The 22,706-nt window shown below is 42.1% G+C and overlaps 2 protein-coding genes across 3 annotated transcripts in view; one reads left to right on the plus strand and one right to left on the minus strand.

Moving 5' to 3' along the window:
- The window catches only part of mtor (mechanistic target of rapamycin kinase), an 82,784-nt gene that overhangs the window by 35,368 nt on the left and 24,710 nt on the right, over positions 1-22,706 (minus strand). For both annotated transcript variants that reach the window (XM_024292199.1, XM_024292198.2), the window contains 8 exons: positions 21,181-21,348; positions 17,449-17,561; positions 16,091-16,253; positions 15,535-15,627; positions 14,438-14,584; positions 13,897-14,039; positions 13,537-13,699; positions 11,249-11,394 (listed from right to left, as the gene is read on the minus strand). In XM_024292199.1, the coding sequence (XP_024147967.1) occupies positions 11,249-11,394; positions 13,537-13,699; positions 13,897-14,039; positions 14,438-14,584; positions 15,535-15,627; positions 16,091-16,253; positions 17,449-17,561; positions 21,181-21,348 (1,136 nt within the window). The remainder of the gene's footprint in view (positions 1-11,248; positions 11,395-13,536; positions 13,700-13,896; positions 14,040-14,437; positions 14,585-15,534; positions 15,628-16,090; positions 16,254-17,448; positions 17,562-21,180; positions 21,349-22,706) is intronic.
- angptl7 (angiopoietin-like 7) lies at positions 5,008-7,757 on the plus strand. Its single transcript, XM_024292200.2, has 5 exons — positions 5,008-5,518; positions 6,337-6,437; positions 6,528-6,722; positions 6,840-7,035; positions 7,123-7,757. The coding sequence occupies exons 1-5, from the start codon at positions 5,158-5,160 to the stop codon at positions 7,290-7,292; spliced, it is 1,023 nt and encodes a 340-aa protein (XP_024147968.1). The 5' UTR covers positions 5,008-5,157; the 3' UTR covers positions 7,293-7,757.

Below are 22,706 nucleotides of genomic sequence, written 5' to 3' on the forward strand. Positions count from 1 at the left end.
AATTGATAGCTGAAAACACTGAAGCAGATAGCCAGCTAAAATATTAGTTAAAAGCCAAATTAACCCAAAAAACAAAAAAAGCCTAAATTAACTAAAGTAGCTAGCATGCATCTCAAATATTAGCTAAGCTCCAAATTAGCTTAAAAAATTTGAAAAAATGTAAAATTAGCCAAAACAGTTAGTCTGTAGCTGAAATATTAGCTAAACTCCAAAATAGCCTAAAAAACTTTAATAAATGCCAAAATAGTCCATAAAGCTAGCATGATGCCATTATAACTTTCAACTTTACTACACTCTGACTCCAAATAATATAAAATAGCGACTAATCGACTATTAAATTAGTCAACGACTATTCGATCAGTCATCGATTAGTCGACGAATCGTGGCAGCCCTACTCTTCACACAGACACGGTTGGTAACAAAAAAGCCAGAGAAAGACTCTACTTCCAGAGAAAATTAGCTCTGAACACTGACATAATCAGAAATGTCTAAAGGAGCACCGGTAAGGTTTAGTATGGAACCTGCACCTCTCAGAGCCAGAAGGTGGTGTGAGCGGCAGAGGACACTACAGGCAGCAGCCTTCCCCTCATTCAGGACATTTACTGCAGCAGTCTGTGTAAGGCCCACAGCATCACCAAAGACCACTCTCAACCAGCTAAAAGGTCTTTCCTGTCAACTACTGTCTGCAGTTGATAGAGAAGTCTGCAGGAACACACCAAAAACTCAGAGCCGGTTACTGTCCCCAAGCTGTCAGAACATTCAACGATTAGGGCTGGACATGTGCAATACAATGCCCCAGACTCAACCTTTTTATTTATTCTACCTGCATCTTGTAATCTAACCCTTCCTATATTTTAAACTTACTATTTTCTACATTTACTTCTTTGCATCCTACAAGTTTCTATTGATTATCAATGGAGACTCAAAGGGTTCTTCTCATCCTAAGCATTTCATGGCATTGTTGACCGTTGATTCCGACAAAGCTTCATTCATTCATCCTTCAGGACTTGAGGACGGTGTTCCCACACCGCCTGCTGACACCAGACACCACTGGCCTCCATCGCTGCTGCAGCCTCCAGACCTCTTTAAGCCTTCCAGGGAAGCGAGTCTGCAGCCCTCTGAGCTGGGGGATGCAGCGGTGCATACCGCCTCCCTCATTACGGAAAAATATGGAACAGTTTACTTGGAGCTGACACGTGACCTCGCTGCTGGAAGACCTAAACTATTTTAATCTAAACAGCAGCTCAAAAGTTTGCTTTAGATGTAAAAGATTAAAAAAAACTGTAAACTCACCTTCTTATGGTTAATACTCTGCAGGTTGAGCTGCTTCATTTCCACTAATTAATTCAAGCACATGTTTATGTGAGAGTTAAATCCAGTAAGTTCTGTCTGTAAATCACAGCAATACTTTTGCTGAGAGAACATTGCTCATTACATTGAACTAAAATACTCAAAGGACTGAATGGCAGCACCAACAGAAATGACAGCAGTTTAGTTGTCACAAATCATAAAGGAGATGAAACTCTCCAGCTGATAAAGAAGCATTTGAGAAGCCAGGGAGGATGGATTAGATGGTTTGTAACTTTCTGGTTGTCCCTTTATTAATATCTACATTAATTTAAAACACTGACTTCTGCTCCTTTTGTCTGTCATATTTTAAGGATATAAAAACACCTGCAGACACAGAACACCTCTGTTTTGGCATTTATCAGAGATCGATGGGCACTCCCATTAGCACAGCGCGGGGGGGGCTGTTCCCCTGGGGAAAAGATGTCCTTCAGGAAAAGGAAAGAATGTGTTCAATGAAGTACGTCAGCTTTCTGAGAGGATCATTTAACCACGGGAGTGCACACCTCTGATGTAAAGAGAAGAGGCGGGTGCAGGCGCCTTATTGGGTAGAAAGTATTTAAAGAAGCCGTTTCTGGGAAAAACAGTGTGATGCTGAAGCATTAAACAAGAGGCAACTTCCCATTTGTGCAGCAGCGGCGGGCCAGACCAGAGGATGCCTCGGAAAAGAAGCGGCATGACGCAGATGGCAGTTAAAGCTCCCGCAGAACCAGAGGATCCAATTATCCTGTTTTCCAAAACAGACTTGCACACATTAAGGCCCCAAAGTAGAATGTGGGGAAAGGTTAACGAGTGATAGATGTTACATTCACCCAAAAGTAGGTTTTTGAAACGCAGGTGTAAAAAACACGACCTTTCCTTTGATCTGGAGCCGAGCTAACATGAAAAAGGAGGACGATCTAATGCAAAGCAGGGGATTCAGTCAAGACTGCATTTATACGGGTTACCAAACATTTAAAGGTCAAACCCTCTTTAGCCTGAGTTTTTGGTGAATAACTTCCTGAATCCTCTGAATCTACAATGGCACATTCTAGATGAAAGAAATAAAACTTCACAGAAGAAAATGAATTCAAATAGTTTGGTTTAGGAAACTGTTCAAAGACTAAAAACTTTTTTTCATGCAATAGTTTTCTTGTTTTGTTAGAGCTCTCTGTAAATAATCATAACTATAAATGAGCGAGGGATGCTCATTCTGAGACTCGGGATGGTTGTGGGGTAAACAAGACCAACAGAGGTGAGGCTCTTTGTGAGTTTCACTTCAGCGGTGTGTTCAATGAACTGATGTTTGGTGAGGCTGCTTTCCACTGACATGGGTGAAGTCATAAACAGATGGAGTCTATGATTTTATCAGAGTGAAACATATTAGAGTCTGCTCCAAATGAGCAAGAAGGCAGCCCAGCATCTTGTGCTCATAGAAAAAAGACAAATGGCTTGTTGCTCCCATGTGTGTCTTACAAATCAAACAAATACGGGAAAGCAAAAACACATGGGAACATTTAAAGAGGACTGCAGAAAAACTCTGCTAAGAATACAAAGAAATGGTGAAGTGCTAAGCAATTGGAGAAAGTGTCCAGAAAAGACAAAAGAAGGCCTGTGCATCCAAAGAATTCCTGCCAAATCTGGCAAATCAAAGCCATGAACGACAGTCTGTTACGTAATTGTTTGAGATTTTAAAAAAGTCGTTTTCACTGTTTTCAAGGCCTGCAGCTTCCATGATGCAGAGATGATGAATATGAATGCAGAACTTAAGCTTTTCCTCATTTGTTTATCTGACCAAGTGAGAACAAGAGAACATCTGCCAAACATTTGGAGAAACAGGGAGAACCAGAGCTTTTTCCACAAACAAAGCCATTCCGGTGGCTTGTGATTATGTAATTTTACACCAGATAAGAGCTTAAAGATTTTCCTTTGTCTTTGGTTTTAACATCCTATCCGTAGCTAGGAAACACCCACACTGCTTTCAATGGAAAGTAGTTTTCAGTAACTACATTCAAGCTTCAAGTCCCGCTTCAAATTGTGTTAAAGCGCTTCATAAATAAAGCTGATGACGACGATCATCTTCTGATTTATTTCCAAAGCGTTCTCAGAGGTCTTTTATTATGATTAAACTTTATCTTTTTGAAACTGCATTTTTCGTCTGCTCCAGATTCACAAAGATTAGAATTAAAATACTCAAGAATTCAGCTTTAAGCTTCGCTTCCTTCAAATATGTCCTCCATCTTCAGAAAAATGCCACATGAACATGTTAAAACGGCAAAAACAACATTTTCCTCAAAGTGGGTCTTAAAACAGAAACAGCTCAACAGCCCACAGATCAGTTTGAGCACATGAGTCAAAGTCAAGGCCCGGGGGCCGGATCAGCCCCCCCGGTTAATTCTATCCGGCCCTCCAGATCATTTTATTTCTGACAAATTTTGAAAAAATATTTTTTACGGAGAGTAAAATACTGAAGGTTATTTAAGATTCAAGTTGATTTATTTTGGTTTAATATTCCTGCCTGTTTTTATTTATAATTAAGTTTATAAGTTACAGTTTTAAAGTTTTGAAGATGTAGTTTTAGTGTGTTCAATAAATGTTTATCCTGTTCGGCCTGCGACCTAAGGTGTGTTTTGGATTTTGGCCCCCAGTGTGGTTGAGTTTGACACTCCTGGGTTAGTGTCGATGTGCGTGCATGTATCTGCTAGATAGCATACAGTAAGCCCACATTTTGTACGTCAATGATGGGAGAAAATTTTTCAACACAAAATTAGAGAATTTTTTATACCCTCGATCAGAGGAAAGCTTTGACTTTCTTACACTTCCAGTGTGAGTGTTTATGAGTAACATACTGTGAAGCGCTTTGCCCCTTAAAACGAGGTAGAAAAGTGCTGTCATTCACCATTTCATTCAGGTATACAACTCTTTGCTGCAGACAAATAAAGCAAGGATATATTAAAATTAGAATGTAGAAGGATATAATCAGGCACTTTAGTCTTTGATTTAATTCTTCCCTCTCAGTAAACTCAGAGATGATGAACCTGCCAAACACAGGACTTCAGAGAAGCTGTCGCTTGTTGTTCTAACGGTCAGCAGAAAAATGTTTGCATTTTCTGTCTTGTGGTGTTTCCCGTGTTTGGACGTTTCAGAGCGACTCGCGAAGTGGAAAACACCTGAACATCTGCCAGAGAGGGTAGCAATAACCCAACACACAACCTGCAGTTAGGGGGGACTTTACACTTTTTCTAACAAGAAACGAGGTTACAGGAGGAGTGGGTTCGCCCCGAGGACAAAAGCCAAATCTGTCATTAACGTGATGGCTTAAGTGAGGCAGGAGACCAGGAAACTACCAGCAGCTGTTCTGCTGAGATTTTTAAGAGCAGGTTCCTTCAGAACTTCATATGAACGTTCAGAGGGCCGGCCTTCTGAATCCTTATGCTGCTCTTTCAGGCAGTAACAACAAAATCATGACTGCCTGGAAACGTTGAACACCTGACAGAGCAGAGGGAGGCGTGGCCTCGACCTTTCCTCAGCGAGCACATGTCAGATTAAGGATGACGTACTTAGGGGAAAATGGAAAAATGCTCTCCGCCCACACGATTGGAGAGGGTCAGCACCAAGAACAGGGCACACCAGGGAGAAGGGGGAGGTGCCACACGCAGAATACTTAAGACCCTCAGATGGAGGAGGACTTCTCAGAGAACCAGGACAGAGCTTGGCTTGTCAAAAGGAGAACTTCGCACCAGCTGACCGGCACTTGTGCTTCCTTCTAGACTTGGATAGATAGACAGACTAAAAGCTAAAGTTCAAAAACGACTCTAAACTAGGGCTAAGATGACTCAAAGAAATGTAAGCATTGTGGTTTTGGGGGTAGCTCTGCTCCTGTTAGCATACACTCAGGCCCAGAGTCCCAGGAAGAAACTGACACCTCCCAAGCCTCCCAAAGCTCAGTGCTGCGAGGATGTGCGCTCGCTCAAAGTCCAGGTGGCCAATCTCACCAGCATCCTGGAAGAGCTGAGCCGCAAGCAGGAGACAGACCTGATGAACGTGGTGAGACAAATAATGGAGCTGGACCAGCAGAACCGGCAGCAGGAAGCCCGGGTCACGGAGGCGGAGAGCCGGTACTCGGAGATCAACAACCGCGTGGAGATCATGCAGCTGCAGACTCTGCAGTCCGTCACCCAGACCTCCTCAGGTGAGTATGAGCAGCTGGAAAAACTGTATTTTTACCGCAATCACATATGGTCGTGTTTGAAACATTCTAAAAGATCATGGGGTCGGTTTGGCTGCTTCAATCCTCATTTTATCATCAATTCAAGCATCCAAACACTGGAGATTGGATCAGTCTCTACTCTTTGCTGAACAAACTTCAGCCTGCAAGTGAAAACCTCCATCACTGTATTTCTAGTTTATTTCATCCACATTCAGACTAGCTCAGTGGACGTGTCAGCCATGGAGACGACTGATTACAGCCTGCAAAAGGAGCTGCGTGAAGGCTGTGAGAAACAGCCACAGAGTCCCGCCCATAACACACTCCACCAAAGCCTTTTCTCTGCTGCTCAGCCCCGATCACCAGTGCTAGCTGCTGCAGGGACTAAACCACTTACAGCTCAACCGCGAGGCTTTAAGAAACCTGCGTTTATCATGAAGGTCCTGAGAACTTTTTCAACGTCACTAGATCACAGATGGAGAGGACAGGAAGCAGGTCAAAGGTTAAAGGAGGAGGCCCATTTCCACAACCCGTTTTGAATTTAGTGACCCGTCGTGACCTCACAAAGCTGCTGATGGGGTTTCCAGCCGGTGACTGCAGTAAAGACATGAAAACTTAAACTTGCCGGGTTCTGTTGAGATGTTTTTCACAGGAGCTTAAAATGTCAAGTTTACATCTGCAAAGAGAATCAGACGTTCATAAAGGAGCGTTTTACAGCAGACACATCCACAGAAACTACTCATAAAACTGCTATGGGTTTTGGAAAAAAAAAAAAAACAATATTCATGTACATTTTTCCCCAGATGCCATATATGACTGTGCATCACTCTTCAGCAAGAACTACAAGATCTCTGGGGAGTACAGGCTGCGTAGAGACGAGTTCCTGGGCACGCCGGAGCTCAGCGTAAGTCAGCCGGTTTGGTGAGGCGTGGAAAGCTTTGCCTCATCTAGCAGCATCCTGTTTCCCTTTGAGTTAAGCATTCTGTTACTGCAGGTCTTCTGTGACATGGAGACCAACGGGGGAGGCTGGACGCTGATCCAGCGGCGCCACATCGGACTCTTGTCCTTCAACCGAGACTGGAAGCAGTACAAAAATGGGTTTGGATCCGTTCGAGGAGACTTCTGGCTCGGCAATGACCACATCGTGCGGCTGACGAGGCAGCCCACGGTGCTCAGGATCGAGATGCAGGTGAGAGCTAGAGCCATAAACACACGCATTCATTTTAAGGACATTGTTGATATAGGTGGCATCCTCACAGACCGTACTGTCAGGGTCTATGAAACGCCTTTAAATGTCTTCCTGCAGGACTGGGAGGGGCAGAAGCGCTATGCTGAGTACGGCCTCTTCAACATAGCCAATGAGATCAACAGCTACAAGCTCTTCATTGCCAACTACAGTGGAAATGCTGGAGACTCCTTGCGCTACCACAACAACACCAACTTCAGCACCCTCAACAGGGACAACGACAAATGTGTGGATGACTGTGCAGCCCTGCGCAAAGGTAAGCCGCCGCCAAAGCACCGCCCAAATATTTGAAATCAAGCAAATGAGTTCCAAGTTGGTAGTCCACCTCTCTCCCCATTTCCAGGTGGTTACTGGTACAACTGCTGCACCGACTCCAACCTGAACGGTATGTTTTACCGCTACGGCGAGCACACGAAGACAACAGATGGGATCACTTGGTACGCCTGGCACGGCCCCAACTACTCCCTGAAGAAAGTGGAGATGAAGATCCGGCCGGTCAGCTTCCATCCATAGAGCCGAGCATTCTGGTTCACCAAACTCCTGAGCAGAGAAGTCTCCCTCATGCCTGATCGCCTTCGCCGCCATGGGGCGAACTGTGACAGGCGGGTTAAACATTGTCAGATGAATGTGTGTAAATTGTAGTTCATTTTGTGTATTTATCAGTAAAGTATTCTATTTTTTGAGCTTTAACAGATGATTTTTTTCATTAAAGATGTCCTTCATGGACTACTGGATTTAGAGTCTTCCTTTAAAGTAGATTTAGGTTTCATTTTTAGAGCTTAACAGAGTTGAAGTCAGTCCAACCAGCTGGCCACAAAAGATAAAAACGGAGAGAAAAAAACTCAAAGTTGTTGGGAAACAGTCAAACACAAAGGCGTTTAACATTATTACAAATAAATAGTTTTTTGAAGTGAAAGACAATAACATTTATTATGAAAATGTGGAGTTTGTAAAATGTGTACAGCTCTTTCAATGTGCTATTATTTGATAGAAAATAAAGCTATTTTTAAAAGAAGTACATCATCTATCCAATTACAAACAGGATACTATGCATTTATTTTTACAAAAATATCCGAGATAATCAGCCGTTGCTCAGAAATGACATCTGTGAATCAACACCTTTAAACGTAAAGGCTCAGGTCAACTCCAGAAGACTGAGGACCACACCTGCTCTGAAGATACCTGGAACACCAAACGGATGCTGCCATGCGCCATCAGTGAGCAGTGATTGGTCCGAGCTGGTCAGAGTCACCGTTTCTATGGCAACTGCTCTGGTCATTCAGGCGTGTGCATATTGGAAGGCCACACCCCTACCATGTGAAAGCGGGCTACCCAAACTCTGTCAAAGGCTTTGAACGCTTGCAGCCAGTGTGAGAAGTGAAGAAGTCCTTCAACGTCCAACATGACTGTTGTCGGTTTGTACTGAGCCTCAGGTCTTCAGAACCACAGCGGTCAGATCCCGCTGCATTCACAGAGGTCCGATCTACCCAAAGACAGAATGATGACCTTTCCTGTAGAAAGAAATGCCTGGATATGGTGGCAATAGCAATCTGCCTTCTGCACCAAAAACAGCTTCCAGAAGACACAAAATGAGGTCAGCTGACATTTCTAGACTGACTTCAACACCAAGTATTAACCCATGAAATGACTTTAACATACTTAAAGAAAGTTTAAGTAAAGTTTAAGGAACACCACATTCTTTAGAATCGAGACTTTTACTTCAGGAAATATGGAATTCATTAGGAAAAGTTTGTACATTTTTTTAAGTGAGAAATAAAGTCTGGCCAACTTTGCAAACACATTTAAACTTACAGTCCAGAGAAATCAAAAGCAGCTCTCCACACAGAGTAGAGTGGAGAGTCTTGTGATGCTTCAGCCTTTGCACTGCTTCACATACGGAGGCCTGAATCTTTTATGGGAAGCCCGGCAGAGGTGAGAACCAGATGGGATAACACCAGAGTGTTGGCTCCCATCATTCATCATCATCAAGGCCCCCCGAGAAATTGAAAACAGGCCGCACAGAAAACACAAGGCCAGAGCCTCGCAGATGAAAAGGAGGCAAGGCTCCAATTAGAAGGCTGGAAAACACATTTCTTCATGCCATGCCAAACGTCCACGAGAAAGAAGGAAAACGGGATGGAAAAGAAGACTGAAGGTATCAGAGGGTGGTGGGGCAAAAGGATGTGCAACATTCCTCTGTCTTTGGACAGAGTTGACTTGCTATGCTTCAGCAAAGAGCTTCAGCTGCTTCTGTTCATGACTGAAGCAGAACCACAACAACACTGCAAACTACGATCCTCTGAAAGATGGAAAGACATTCAGGATTTTTGGTCAGGTGTGAAGTTTCCTTATATGCTTATAAGTTTGCTTTTCCAGGCTATTTTTTAAATCAGCTGAGGGGGGATTATTTATTTCATTAAGAGCTGAGATCTACAAAATGAGGAAATTAGCGTTAAAATTAGTCAAAATCATTTCGCTCCAAACTCCCGAAGGAAAAAAAAAACTTGATTTAAGACTAAAAAAAACTCAAATTGCTTTGTCCTTTTTGGTTCCATTTTAAGGATGTTATTTTAGAGTTTAAACTGGCATTTATTGTGATTTTTTTGGAATGAAAATGTAGACTTATGTTCTAAGAATAAATGTTGGTTTTAGATTTTATGAGGATTTATTAGGATTGACCAACTTGTACCAAGACTTTCTTTCTGTTCTAAAATTAGTTGTTTCCACTTATTACACAAGTGTTTTGTCACTGTAATTAAAGTGAACAACAATCAGGTTAATAAAAACTCAAAAACACAAACTATTTTCTCAGAATAAAGAAAAAAATATGTATTCCTGGGCTGTATAACATTCACTTAGAATTCATTCTAACAGCACTTTTTTGGCCTATTTTTCCTTTTTGAATGTTTGTGTGGAACTCCTTTTATATTTTATTAGAACAGCTCTCATTCAGGAAAGTGAATTGCTGGATGGACAGATTCTTTGAGTGCTTTCTAGTGATTTTCCTTTCATAATTAGTGTTCTTTATGAAGTTAGATATGATGTTAAAGTTTTGTCCGTCAGTTAAAAAGTTTTGCAACTGTGAAAAGAAATGTTTCTGTCTGTAAAAATACTTTGTGTGTGAAATCTCATGCACACATACGAGCACGTGCATTGATCTACAGAAAAAATCCAGGTTACAACTCTTTTGCTTCTCAACAAATCTACCAATCACCAGCCTGTAACTATCAGCCAATCGCTGTGCTGCTTGGACCTGCTTATCAGATGCATATTCATGGTAGGAGAACTAAAACAAAACATTTCTTAAAGTAATCTTTTGTTTGATTGAGGTTCTGCTTTAAAGGATTGTTTGCCTTAAAGTTTTGTTTTAAAAAAATCATTCTCTGCAAATTGTTTGTAGCTGGTTTAAACTTTGACTTTGTGATGAAGAGTTTTCACAGAATGGATGCTAACAACCGGATTCTAACTTTAGCCGTTTTTTCAAGGTGGTACAGATACACAAAGCAAAATAAAACAACAGTGGGATTTGGCCATTATATCACGTTAATTTGTTTGGTAATACTTGTATCAATTTAAAATGCTGACAAAGCGATGAATCAAATTTTTATGTGCGTCCTTCAGCAGCTAACTTTTGTTTTCCACCTACCACCGACCCACTGAGCCTCTTTGAGCAGCTCTACATCGCAACCAAAACAACAAGATCGTGTGAGAACCAGTTTGTGTTAAATGTTCAGTCTGCCTCACGGTTTTTGTTGTTATAAGGGGTGTACTACTTCGTTTTTACTAGGTATGGATACTGAACTGAAACTCTGTGCCACTTTGGTGCTAGTATCATAAAAAAATATTATAGAAAAACACAGATTGCGGTGCTTCATAGCGGTCTCAGATAAGATACAATGAAATATATAATAATATTCAGGTAGTTTTTTTTTTTAAGTCATGCTTTAACCCTTCCGCTCTCTTTGGGGTCCAGATGACTCCACCCACATATTGATGTGTGATCCCTCCCATGACAAATGTGGACAAAGGTGGACAGGATTTTATGTCTGCCATGGACATTAGTGAAACTCAAAAATCAAAGATAAAAAAAAGTTTAGTGCACTCTCTTGTGGGGTCCAGATGACCCACTTTTAATGTAAACAAGCTAAGGAGAGTGGAAGGGTAAAAAAAAAAAAAAAAACAAAGTGAAAAATTGTGCTGCTTCAGTCTTGGGATATATGGTGAATAGGGCTGTAACGAGTATCCAGGTGCTCGAATACTCGCGATCTGCTCCCGAAAAGTAGAGTACGAATATTCGCGACGTCCAAGATCTCTGACTCGTGATATTTATGAATGTAGTAAATTGTAGTAAAATATGATTAAAATGTCATCTGGGGATGATGTATTTTTGCTCTGAAATGCAGTTTAATGCAGGATTTGAAGTTTACGAACTAAAACAAGGTTCGTTTTGGGATCAGAGGACCCTGTACCTGATTAGGGACTCCAGGATGAGAGGTGAAGGACCTTTCTGGAACTCCAGCTCTTTGTAATGCAGGGCCTTGGCATAGGCGCGACATTTGGCAGCTCTCTCCCCGAGCAGGACGATGCCGTTATCGTCTCTCAGAGGCAGAGGGCCCTGAAAAAGCAAGATAACAGAAGAGTGAGCCGGCCTGTTTTTTCTCTCAGATTCAACTTCAAACCTTTATTAAAGTCGTCTTCAAATGACAATAAAATTGATGTTACAGGTGATGAAAAATCCCTGTTAAGAGGCTAAATAACCATGATGTTCTCAGCCAGAGCAGGGACGCTGCAGCTGCTGATTAGTTCAACTTGTGTGGTCAAATAGGGAAGTTTCCATCTGGAAATGTTTGCTGCAACAAGATGCTAAAAGCTTTTAATTTTATGATCTTCTCTCCTAAAGAGAGTTTGAAAAGTTTGCAAGTGCATTGGACAGTCCCGCTTTAGGCCTGATGGCTTTCGTTCACACTCCGGACGGCGTGTGACGTGTCGCTGATGCTCCAGCAGAGTGGAGGGCAGTAACTCAAGCTGAGCTGTGGGGCTGGACGCTCAGCGAATGAGCTGTCAGTTATGAGCTCCTCACATCTGGAAAAGAGCTCAGCTCCTCTGGGAAAGGCATCAACCCGATGGGTTCTTGCTCACCTTTTTGTTTGTGGTCTTTAGACGTGTTGATGTAGAAAGTACAGAGGAGGAAATCAGTTTCACTGATTTTGTAGTTTTGCCCACTTAAAAAGAAACTGTCATCCTGATGGTTCAGTGGTTTCATTTGAACAGTCAGAGACAGAAAACTAAGAAAGGTGAGTAGTTCAAACAGGTGTCTTCGATTCAGGTGACAGATTGATTAGGACAGTGTTTTTCAACCAGTGTGCTGTGGGAAATTATTCATTTTCACTGATCTAAAAACATCTTCTATCACCAGGATATCAGCTATGTTTTCATCAAAACAGGCCCTAATCAAGCACTGAATAGTTAGGAATATGAAAGATCATAAGATACTTTTTGATGAGAATGACGGCCACAGATTTAGCCACAGATGGCTGTTTTTTGGAAAAGTTCCGCCAAATCCAACTGTCTCCGCAAATCATTCTCAGAGGTTTAATCATGTCATCAGTCTAACCAATCAAAAGTTGTTAACATCCTCACTTCTTTGTTACGACTTGGCTTTTAAAGTCTCACAGTTCCAACAAAAATAACAGCTAAAGTTTGTGTTTAGCGGTGTAGCTTCCCGCGGGATCCGGTGTTAGACCGTGGAAAAGTGAGCAAAATAATGAAGCTCAGAGACTTGAGTTTGTCCAGGATCAGCGACAGTTATTGCACTGCACCTCCCATAATGCATTGGGTTAAAGTGACAGCACTTCTGCGCTATGCTACTAAAATAAAAAGATGTATTCACCCAAAAATAAATAAAACACTTTTAGTTAGTTATATTTTGTATGAAGGAAAAAAAAAAACTTTTTGTGTTGTTATAATTGAATATAAACATGATTATAATGTTTTTTGTGTGTAAAAACATGCATGTTGTGATCATATAATTGTTTAAAAATTACAATTGCTCTGGTACAAACATTTAAAGAAATATTTTTTTAAATCACGCTTTGAAAAGAATAGATTATTGTTTTTTTTAAAGGTCACATAAAATTGCATATTAATAAAGTAATTAATAAGTTCATAAAGGGAAAAAGGACTACTTGAGATAGAGATAGATAGATACTTTATTAATCCCAAGGGAAATTATTGCAGTCTGTAGCTCCAGGTCATTCACACAGATTAGAAAAAATAAAGCAAATTTTCAACTAATTTAGTTGAAACTTATTATTGAAAACTATCATAACTTTTATTACAACATTTTGGAAAAACAGCCACAACTTCCAGCTTTTCTGGCAGAATTATTACAAATATCATCACGAGATTGTGGAGGGACTGTACCTCAACATTGAGTTTCTCCTGTTTTACATATTTGAATGCTGGTGTGCCGCAGAATTTTTGTCAAGGAAAAAGTGTACCTTGGCTCAAAAGAGGTTGAAAAACACTGGATTAGGAGGGACTAACTGCTGGTCCGTGTGAACCAAAAATCAAATACTTATTTCCTACACAGTAGAAATGAATGAGGAGAAAAAAAGAGAATCATTACTTTTAAGATGAATCTACTTTACAATGTATTTTGTTTTTGTCATAAAAATGTCCTTAATTTGAGCAAAAATGCCTCCTCCTACAATAATCCTGCAGGTCAGAGAGCGTCGTGAGGAGGCTGACAGCTCACCTTGTCACTGTGCTCCATGAACTCTGCCAGGTTCAGCAGCGTCTGTGTGACTTCAGCGATGTCCTGCGAGGTGAGAGCCAGCTCAATGCTGCGAATGAGCTCGTCCTGCTGGTCCTCGCTCAACTCAGACCAACACGACAGAAACGCTGCGTTGAACAGGTCTCTGTTAGCACAGAAAACCAGAAGAAACAAACAGTGTTTTCAGAGCGCTGCTCTCAGGGTGATGACAGGACATTCATGATTTTGTTGATTTTTTTTCTTACGATGCAGTTTCACTGCAGATAAAAGCGGATCAAATCGGAGCTCAGATGTTTTTTCTTTTTTTACACAGAAACAGGATCAGTGGAGTCAATGACAGACCTGGCAAGAGGGATGTAGGTCTGTGCCAGGGACCAGCACGACCGCAGGGCTGGAGAAGACGACTCTTTGAGCAGAACCACGCTCAATCGTCTCAGCCACTCCAGCCAGTCGTCTTTGGACACCTTCCTCGCTGCTCCCCAGGCCTGCGCGGGGGAGACCAGATCTTTTACAGACGTCCGTGGGAACGGCGGGAGCAACACGTTCTCCAGACACCAGCATCGAAGATGCTCTTTGCACAGGCGTTTCTGCTCAGCATCACTCATCCAATCTGACTGGAAATGCGATGAAGACTGTTGGTGTTTGAGCTAACTCTCAGTCCCATCTGCTTTCCTTCTGTTTATTTGAAGCTTTATTTAAAGCTGCATCGATCACTTGATTCGTACGCAAAGCTTGGATTGAATGTGGCTTCAGACTAGGAACTGTTTACTGGATCCAGTGTCTACACCTGCAGCTATGCCAGCAAACAAACACAGGACTTGTGTCTGACATCTTTCAGCAGCACGGCGTAAATAAAGAGAAAGCACCATTTCCTGCGTCTGACCTTCTGGAGTGCTGTGGTGCTGACGTGCAGCTTCTTCATGGGGCCCGGCTCCACCGGCCCGCTGACCAGAGCGTCACCTTTGTTACCACGGAGCTGGCGATGGGAGAAGATTAAAGGGTCCTCCTCCTCCTCTGCCAGCGTGTAGCCCTACAGAGACCACAGAGTGCAAACGCCGCACAAACGTCACGACACGTTAGATTCATCAGACATCAAAGCCAAAGCAGACCAGCGTTTCCCGTTGAGACTGTTGATAAACAGAAATCAATCTATCACTTTATTTACACGGCACCTTAACATAACGGCAGGCCAACTGAGAGCTCAAGAAAACAGAAATTAAAAGGATAAAATAGTCAAAAATAAAGTAGTTTAACAGAGTAAAATGAAATAAAGAAACACCCCGGCAGAGCAGAGGTGGTCTATAGCCTGGCAATAATAACAGGTTTACACTCCGATCATCTTTATATCCGTTTTCAAAGCGTTACCTGCTTTTTTTTTTTTCTAATGATGCAGTTTTTAGCCAAAATCAAAATATGACATAGTTCCTGCAGAGCGGCAAGAATTCATTACGAATTCACCTCGGAGTTGTGGGTGTGGAGCAACCCTGCTCCCTCTTTTGTCGCTCATAACTCTCCGTTTACAATCAATGACAAATTTTCGTGGAACCCTGGCATTAGTAGTGTAAAAACAAAAATATTGCAAAGGAAGTGCAATATTACACAAGCTGAAATGGTCCCTGAACCATCATGCATTACATATACTGTACAACTCTCTGATTGTTTGTTTCACACCCACAATACTGTATTGACATTTGGGGCAATACTTATATTACTTATATATGTGTATATATATCTATATATATATATATATAGATATATATATATAAAGAAGATTTATAAAAAGCAAACTGTTAAATTCTCAGTCAGACAGTGAAGGGAAGCCAGGACGATGTAGGAACCTCTTCTTTAGTGACAGATGGTAAAAGCATGAGAGGAACTTTCTGTCCTGATATTTGGACCTCCGGGAACCAGAGACAAAGAGCAAAATTCAATCCCCATAACTTGGAGTGACTTTCCATCCCGGAGAGCAGAGGAACTTACTTTCACAATGCGGCATATGAGAATGTCGTAGCGCTGGTGATTGATCCTGTGCTTCAGCATCACTTTGTTCACCATGGGGATAAATATCTGGTACTAAAAATAAGCAGAGAGAGAAGAAATGTAAACAAAACTACACATGCTTGATGCGGTTGGCCCAATTACAGCTTTTTCTTTGGCCACAAAGTAAATAGTGAGGGGGGGGGGGCATGCGGCACTAACATGGAACCTCCGTGAGTGACAGATCAAAAGCTTTTCCTGTGGGTTTGCTGCGAGTCACGACTGGAAGGAGGCCTGGCGGTTCTGAGGTTAGACCTCAGGACAATAAAACGAGTGGAGAGGCTCGTGAGCCCAGGGTACATGTGTCCTCATCCACTCTAATAAACAACACCCCCTGCTGGCAAACAGTCTGTGACATCATTAGTCTGGCAGGAAGTTGCAGAGACGGAGGAGGGTTACAGAAACCTGCTTCATGTCTGGCCAACAGAGGAAAGGCCAGGCTACTGAATAACAGCGGAGCTCAAAAGGGGGGGGGGGCTCCAGGGACCAATATGCCTACCTTCTTTCCCAACTGGAAAACCAGCGAGGACAGGGTGTCCATGGAGGTGGACCGTAACTCAGGAGTGCTGTCAAGCGTCCTGACGATGGGGTGAATGATGCGGGAAGCGTAGTCTGTGAAGTCCAACGACTCCGTCAGCCTGTCGAGGGTCTCCAGGGCAACCCTGAACCACACAGGAAAGCACATGAGAACGCTTCACAAACAACGCCATCTGAAGCGCTTTAGCGCCGCACTCGACATGAAAGAGACCAGAAACCACCAGAAAACCATCAGGAATCCAAAACCGCCTGGTTTTCTGTTTTCACCTACACCTGGTTCTTCTCACAACGCAGAGCTTACTGCAGGGATATGTTCTAAAAATAACCTGCGACAGGTGGGATCCGTGAATTCTAGATGTTTAGAGGCGGTCAAACTTTCTGCTCTTTTCTGAGACATGAACATTTTCACACTGTTGTCTCGTTTGAACCATCAGGATGTGAAAGAATTCCTTCACTACTCACTACTAGGGGTGTCAAAGTATTGCATTATTCACGACAGACAAATTAATGCTTTTTTTCATCTTGTTAATCTCATTTTTTTAACTAACTACTAACTGTTGTGGTGTTCTCAGATATAAAAAACAAAAGTCCAACTGTTTACTTGCATGAACATTTTATTTGAACTCAGCTTCCTATATTGCTCTCAGTGCATGTTTTGATGTCTGTGTACTGCTATGTATACGACACGTGCCACATTGCTGCTGTGACATCATCAGTGTGCGACTTTGTAGTTCTTAAGAGAACTAACGCAAACAAATCCACAATGCCACAGCTTTTATCTATGATCTGAGCAGGGGTAAAGCCGGAGGAGGAGTTGGTTATCACTGTCAGTAACTTCTTTCGGGCACGTGGAGGTCTGATAGCATGGGACAGTAAACTGTGGAATGAGGTTTGAATTCATAAGAAGTTTGTGGTCAATAGTTTTTGCATTCTTAAGGAAAGTGTTCCTACTGTTTTTATGTGTTCAATTCCAAACTCTGATGTTTTGTTTTGTTTTTATAGTTCAAGATTGAAAGAATTCCCCATGTTAGTGTAAAGTAAAGGTTTAAAGCCTGTTATATAAGAAAAAGGACAGTTTTTTAGTTGTAAAATTGGATCTTTTACTGTGCCACAATGTCATGAATTTAAATGAAAATGTCTCAAAATTAGACTTTTTACAGCAATTAAGACAAAGTCTTCAGCCAATCAGGACACAGAACTCTGTTAAATAAATAAATAAAGTCATAAAAGGTGCAGAAGGGCGCTGACAGTGAGACTGTGATGGAACTCTGAACCGACAGAAAAGCGCAGCGATGAAAAGCTGCGACGTGCAGCACTCACTTGCGGGCCTGCAGGGGAACGTCGGGGGCATCAAAGAGCTTGACAATGGGGGGCAGCAACAAGTGCAGGTAGTCATCCAGATTAGCACCAAACAGTTGGATGGCATTTAGCAGCTGCAGGAAGAACATGAAACACAGAAAAACGTGAAACTTCAAACTGGAAGACTCCGAACAGAACCCCCACTCCTACGAAGAGACCAATTAAGAGTTAATCACTCCAAAGTCATTTTCAAATGCTGCATATCTAAATATATATATTGAGAGAGACTCTGGTGCATGTGATCAAAGTGAGATGAGAGGAGCAAAGGATCATGGGAACTGTCCGGACAGCATAGCTTGTGGGCTGAGTTTGGTTCCACAGTAAAAATCCTGGTGTGTGAAGAATGCAGACACTCCGAGGTCTTAAAAGGATGACGTGTGCTGGAGACAGAAGCCCGCTGTGGGCCCCCCCCAGCATCTCTGCTCCCCACATCAGCAGCCCGTGTCTAAAGGGCACATGGCGAGACGGCAGGAAGCTGAGGTGAAGGCGTACAAGTATTTATGGATATGCTGTAGTGGGGGGGAGCTGAAAAGATTATAAAATGATGAAAAGTGTGTTTTCCTTTTCTTTCGGACCAGAACCTGACACCCCTTCTGCCTCCCCCGTGAATCCATGAACTGCAATTGCAGAGCAGACAGAACCAAACGGATTCCCACAAACCACCGCTGTAAAACCCTAAGATCCAGAGGGCTGCAGGTCCGTGTCGTTTCTACTGATGCACTGAAACTGAAGGGGTTCGGATGAAACCAGAACCTGAGTAAGTTGACCATAAACTGATTCTGTAAACTGGTCCTGCAGGAGTGTGGAGTGAAGGACTAATATTTCAACCAAACTGTTCAGAACAGACTCAGTAAAAACACATATTGACGGTTTTGAGATTGAACCTCGTTGATGAACGTGATGTTTGCAGAACATCATGCAGGCAGGAGGAGCGGCCCCAGCAGGACTGCTGTCTATGCTCCAGGTCCCTGCTGGAGCCGCGTTCAAGTCCCACTCTGATCATCTTCTGGTCCGTTTCCAAACCTCTCCCAGTAGTCTTTTCATGATGATGCTGTTTTTAGACAACATGAAAACACTACTGTCCTTTTCTAGGACATAGTTTCTGCAGAGCAGCAGGAGTTCAGTAGAAATTCACCTGTGGGCGGGACTGTTGGCCTGTAAGTAAGCCTTCCTCTATTTCCCATCATCCCTTTGTGTACATGCTCTCCAGGTGATCCAGCTCTGATCCAGGCTCTAGCTCAGACCAGGAAAAAGGACGTTCATGGATCTATTGTCTGTAAGTGGATGCCTGAGAATGGGGCAGAGCCAGGAGACTTTAGCCCCACCCATTGCAGTTTCTACGTCACAACTGAGAGCTTATTCAAACAGCTTTTTTGCATCTGATCCATAACAAATTGAATTAAAAAATATTCAGAAACACAATATTAAGCTTGAATTATTTTATATTTGTCTTTCGTCGTGACAAAAATGGCACAAGAACATGTTAAAAGGGCCCTACCATGATTTTCTTACACCTTTCAGAGTGAACTATATCCATATATAAGATCATATATTACCTTTGGACCACTAAGAAACAAGTATTTATGAAATATTAGTTATTTTTGTGAGTTTTTTTTCCAACCTGGAAGTAAAACGACTTGATTCCTGAAGCTCCACCTGCTGCTGCCCATTTCGTGATGTCGTCCTAGAGCCGTATTTATTGAAGACAGGACACAACAAGAAGATATACGGTATTCTACATCTAAAATGAAAGTTTTTTGCTGATCACTGCTAGTTCTGTGGATAACGTAAGTGTTTGTTTTAGACTGGGGGCGGAGCTAAGCCAAATCAGAGATAGGGTGAGGAGCTTAGTCACCCGGAGAGAGCTCGGAGTAGAGCCGCTTCTCCTCCGCATTGAGAGGAGCCAGTTGAGGTGGCTTGGGTATCTGAACCGGATGCCTCCTGGACGCCTCCCTGGAGAGGTGTTCTGGGCATGTCCCACTGGGCGAAGGCCCCGGGGAAGACGCAGGACACGCTGGAGAGACTATGTTTCTCGGCTGGCCTGGGAACGCCTCGGGGTCCCCCCAGAGGAGCTGGAGGAAGTGGGCGGGGAGAGGGAAGTCTGGGCATCTCTGCTTAGACTGCTGCCCCTGCGACCCGGTCCAGGATGAAGTGGAGGAAGATGGATGGATGGATGGATGGAGGCGGAGCTGTCAGAGCAGACTCTTCCTGAAAGGGGCAGTCTCACTCTGTGACATTAGATATTGAGTAGGGGTGGGAATCTCAGGGTAACTCATGATACGATGCAATTCACGATACATGACTCACGATAGTGTCTCGATATGGCAAACATTGCAAAAATAAATATATTACCTTGGTAATCTATAATATATAAATATTTTTAAAATAAATTTATGTTTTTATTTTCTTCAAAACCTTCTTTTAGAACAATTTAAAACACAATATGTCCATTTAACGCTCTAACGTATAAAACACTGTTAATAATATAATATCATTGTTTTTTTACAGTGCTGGTATCCATATTTATTTCCCCTTTTTATTCATATTTCCTGCACTTTTCTTTGATAATCAACACTTTAGTCACGTGCTCCACGTGTGTACAACGAGCACACACACCTATTGGGTCACTAATGCCGCTAGGCGTCTCATTTGGACGGTCAGACGCTGCACACCTCTCTGCTAGAATCGGGTGGATTTTATCGTGGTGTTTGGACAGGTTACTGCTGTTCCCGCCGTCACAAACCATGTTTTTGTTACATTAAAAACAGCACACTGTCTGCATCTACTTTAGAAAAATACAGACACAGCTCGGACCTTTTTGCTCACTGCTGCTCTGCCTCCGGCGTGCGGTTTCATCTGAATGCGAGTAGGTGGTGAGAGCACGTGAGGAGCCCCGCCCCTACCCACTGCATGTGGAAAAGCAGCAAAGTGTTCACGCTGTTCACGCACAACTATGTTTTTATGCATTTGGGCTAAAAACGTATTGGTCTGGTCAAAATTGATGTCGGGTTCACTACGGCATCCTCTCATTTGCAAATTGGAATTGACAATGGTTGCAGCAGCCTGGTGCTGGAATGGTTGGTGCTATTTTTAATGTTTTTCATGTTATTATTTGGCTCTGGTTTTAACAATTTTAGCACCTTTTGAGTATCCTGCTTCTTTTTCAATCTAATTAATTAATTTTATTTTTTATTTGTTTAATTGTAAAAAATGTTCAGGTTTTACTTACCAGCACCTTCTTTATTTATTATTTATTACTTTAGTATTAAGATTTTTACCATGGGGTGATTTGAAGCATGAATGATGCACTGACCAGTTGGCACTTAATTGTTCGTGAATTGAATTATCGCAATAGTTCGCCATACCGATATTTTGTCCCACCTCTAATTGTGAGGACCCGCTCGTTTTCGTGGGTATGGGAGGGGCTGCTGCTGAGTGCGCTCAGACATTAAAGAACGGATCAAAACACCAAAAACACAATTTTCATTGGAGTGGTTCTGCTTCGAATGAATGCTCAACACGGTGAAGCTGGAGAACCAACAGAAACTTCACAGTTCACCTTGGATGTGTGTTTTCTTAGGTCTATAATTGATGGTGATCTATAAAAACACCACATTTTGCTTTCAAATGAGAAAAACCCCTCATAAGACTGAAGTCATTAGAAAACACAGGGCAGCACGCCAGAACTCCTACCTTTATGGTTACGCTGCGGCCGGTGCTGTTATCGTGCATGAAAACACGCAGCATGTGTGGGATGAGCTGAGGCAGGTAGAGCTTGAACTCTCCGCCAAGCGCCACCACGATCTGCTCGATCAGGAGGATGATGGTGTTCTGCATGGGGTTGTTTGGAGTCCAGTACTCCTGCAGCACAGAAACCCGGTTATGGTGACATCTACTGTGTTCTTTGATGCTGGTTCACATAAACGGCAGCTTTGAATTGAACTGAACTGAACTTTATTCATATCACAAAGGATAAATCCATTTGTTATGGCAGCACAAAAAGGCAAAAAGTTGCATAAAGAAAAACGTCAATGACTTGACCAAATACATAAACGATTACAAGTAATAAGTTAATAAATTAATAATATAGGATACTGACAAGTAATAAATAAAAAATATAGCATACTAAAAAAAATGTATGTATACTCTGGTCTGGACCGGACCAGAGTTTAGAAACAAAAACATCACAACACAAACACAACCTATCGCCTTCATCCACCCCCTTCCAGCTTGGATCCACCCAACTCCAGATCGTCAGATGTTTATGTGCAAAGCTACAAGCATGATTTGATCTGGATTCACCAACTAATGGCGATTTGGGTTCTGCAGGGAGAAAGGCAGTTATCAACAGGAACACGAAGCAGCAGAGCCTCAGACTCGTTACATCATCAACAACATCAGGAACCACTCAGACGATGCGACTCCACAGACAAAAGAACCTGTTAGGAAAGGCAGCAACAAACAACACTCTGACAACACTCAGTTTATAATGATGAAGCCCTTGAGACCAAAAAGACAAAGTCATAAAATCACATACATGTTCTCTCCTTTTGCTACTATCCTTTGTTTTTACCTTGATTTAGGAGAAAAAACACTTAAGTAACATGCTTTGAACTCTAGTTCTGTGAAACTTTTTTTCTTGTTAAAAACCCATTACCACCGCCATTCATACAGACAGAAATCATCTACATTTTCCTGGATCTGAACTCATCTTCCAGCAGGTTTCAGTAGATTTTGTTTTGGTATCGAAAGATCCTGGGATGTAGATTACATGAAGGGAACCTGCTGCTTCCTGCTTAGTCCAGTCAGATCAAAGGCTCAAAATAAAAGCTTCAGAAAAATTAACATAAACTTTAATATTTCATTAGAAAGTCTTGCTGTAATTTTGACTGTGTACTTGAACATTTACAGTTTTCTATTAATCAGTTGATTTTTTTTATTGCTGAAAATTGATTGAATCAAAGGAAAAATACAATGAAAAAGACCATGTTAGGGGATCATCAAGATGTTAAAAAAAAGGTATCAGATCTTGAATGATTATCCTGACCAATAGAATAACTGAGCAACAGTTGTTTATTTCTCTATAGAAGTCTATGGGATTTTGGATTCTTGGAGCCACTTCCTGTTTGGAACACCAGGGGGGAGGAGCCACTTAGTCCACTTCTCAGATACAGTCAATTGTACAAATCACACCAACAATCACTTGACACAAAACATTT

The sequence above is a fragment of the Oryzias melastigma genome, linkage group LG7 (assembly GCF_002922805.2).
Source record: "Oryzias melastigma strain HK-1 linkage group LG7, ASM292280v2, whole genome shotgun sequence".
NCBI lineage: Eukaryota > Metazoa > Chordata > Actinopteri > Beloniformes > Adrianichthyidae > Oryzias > Oryzias melastigma.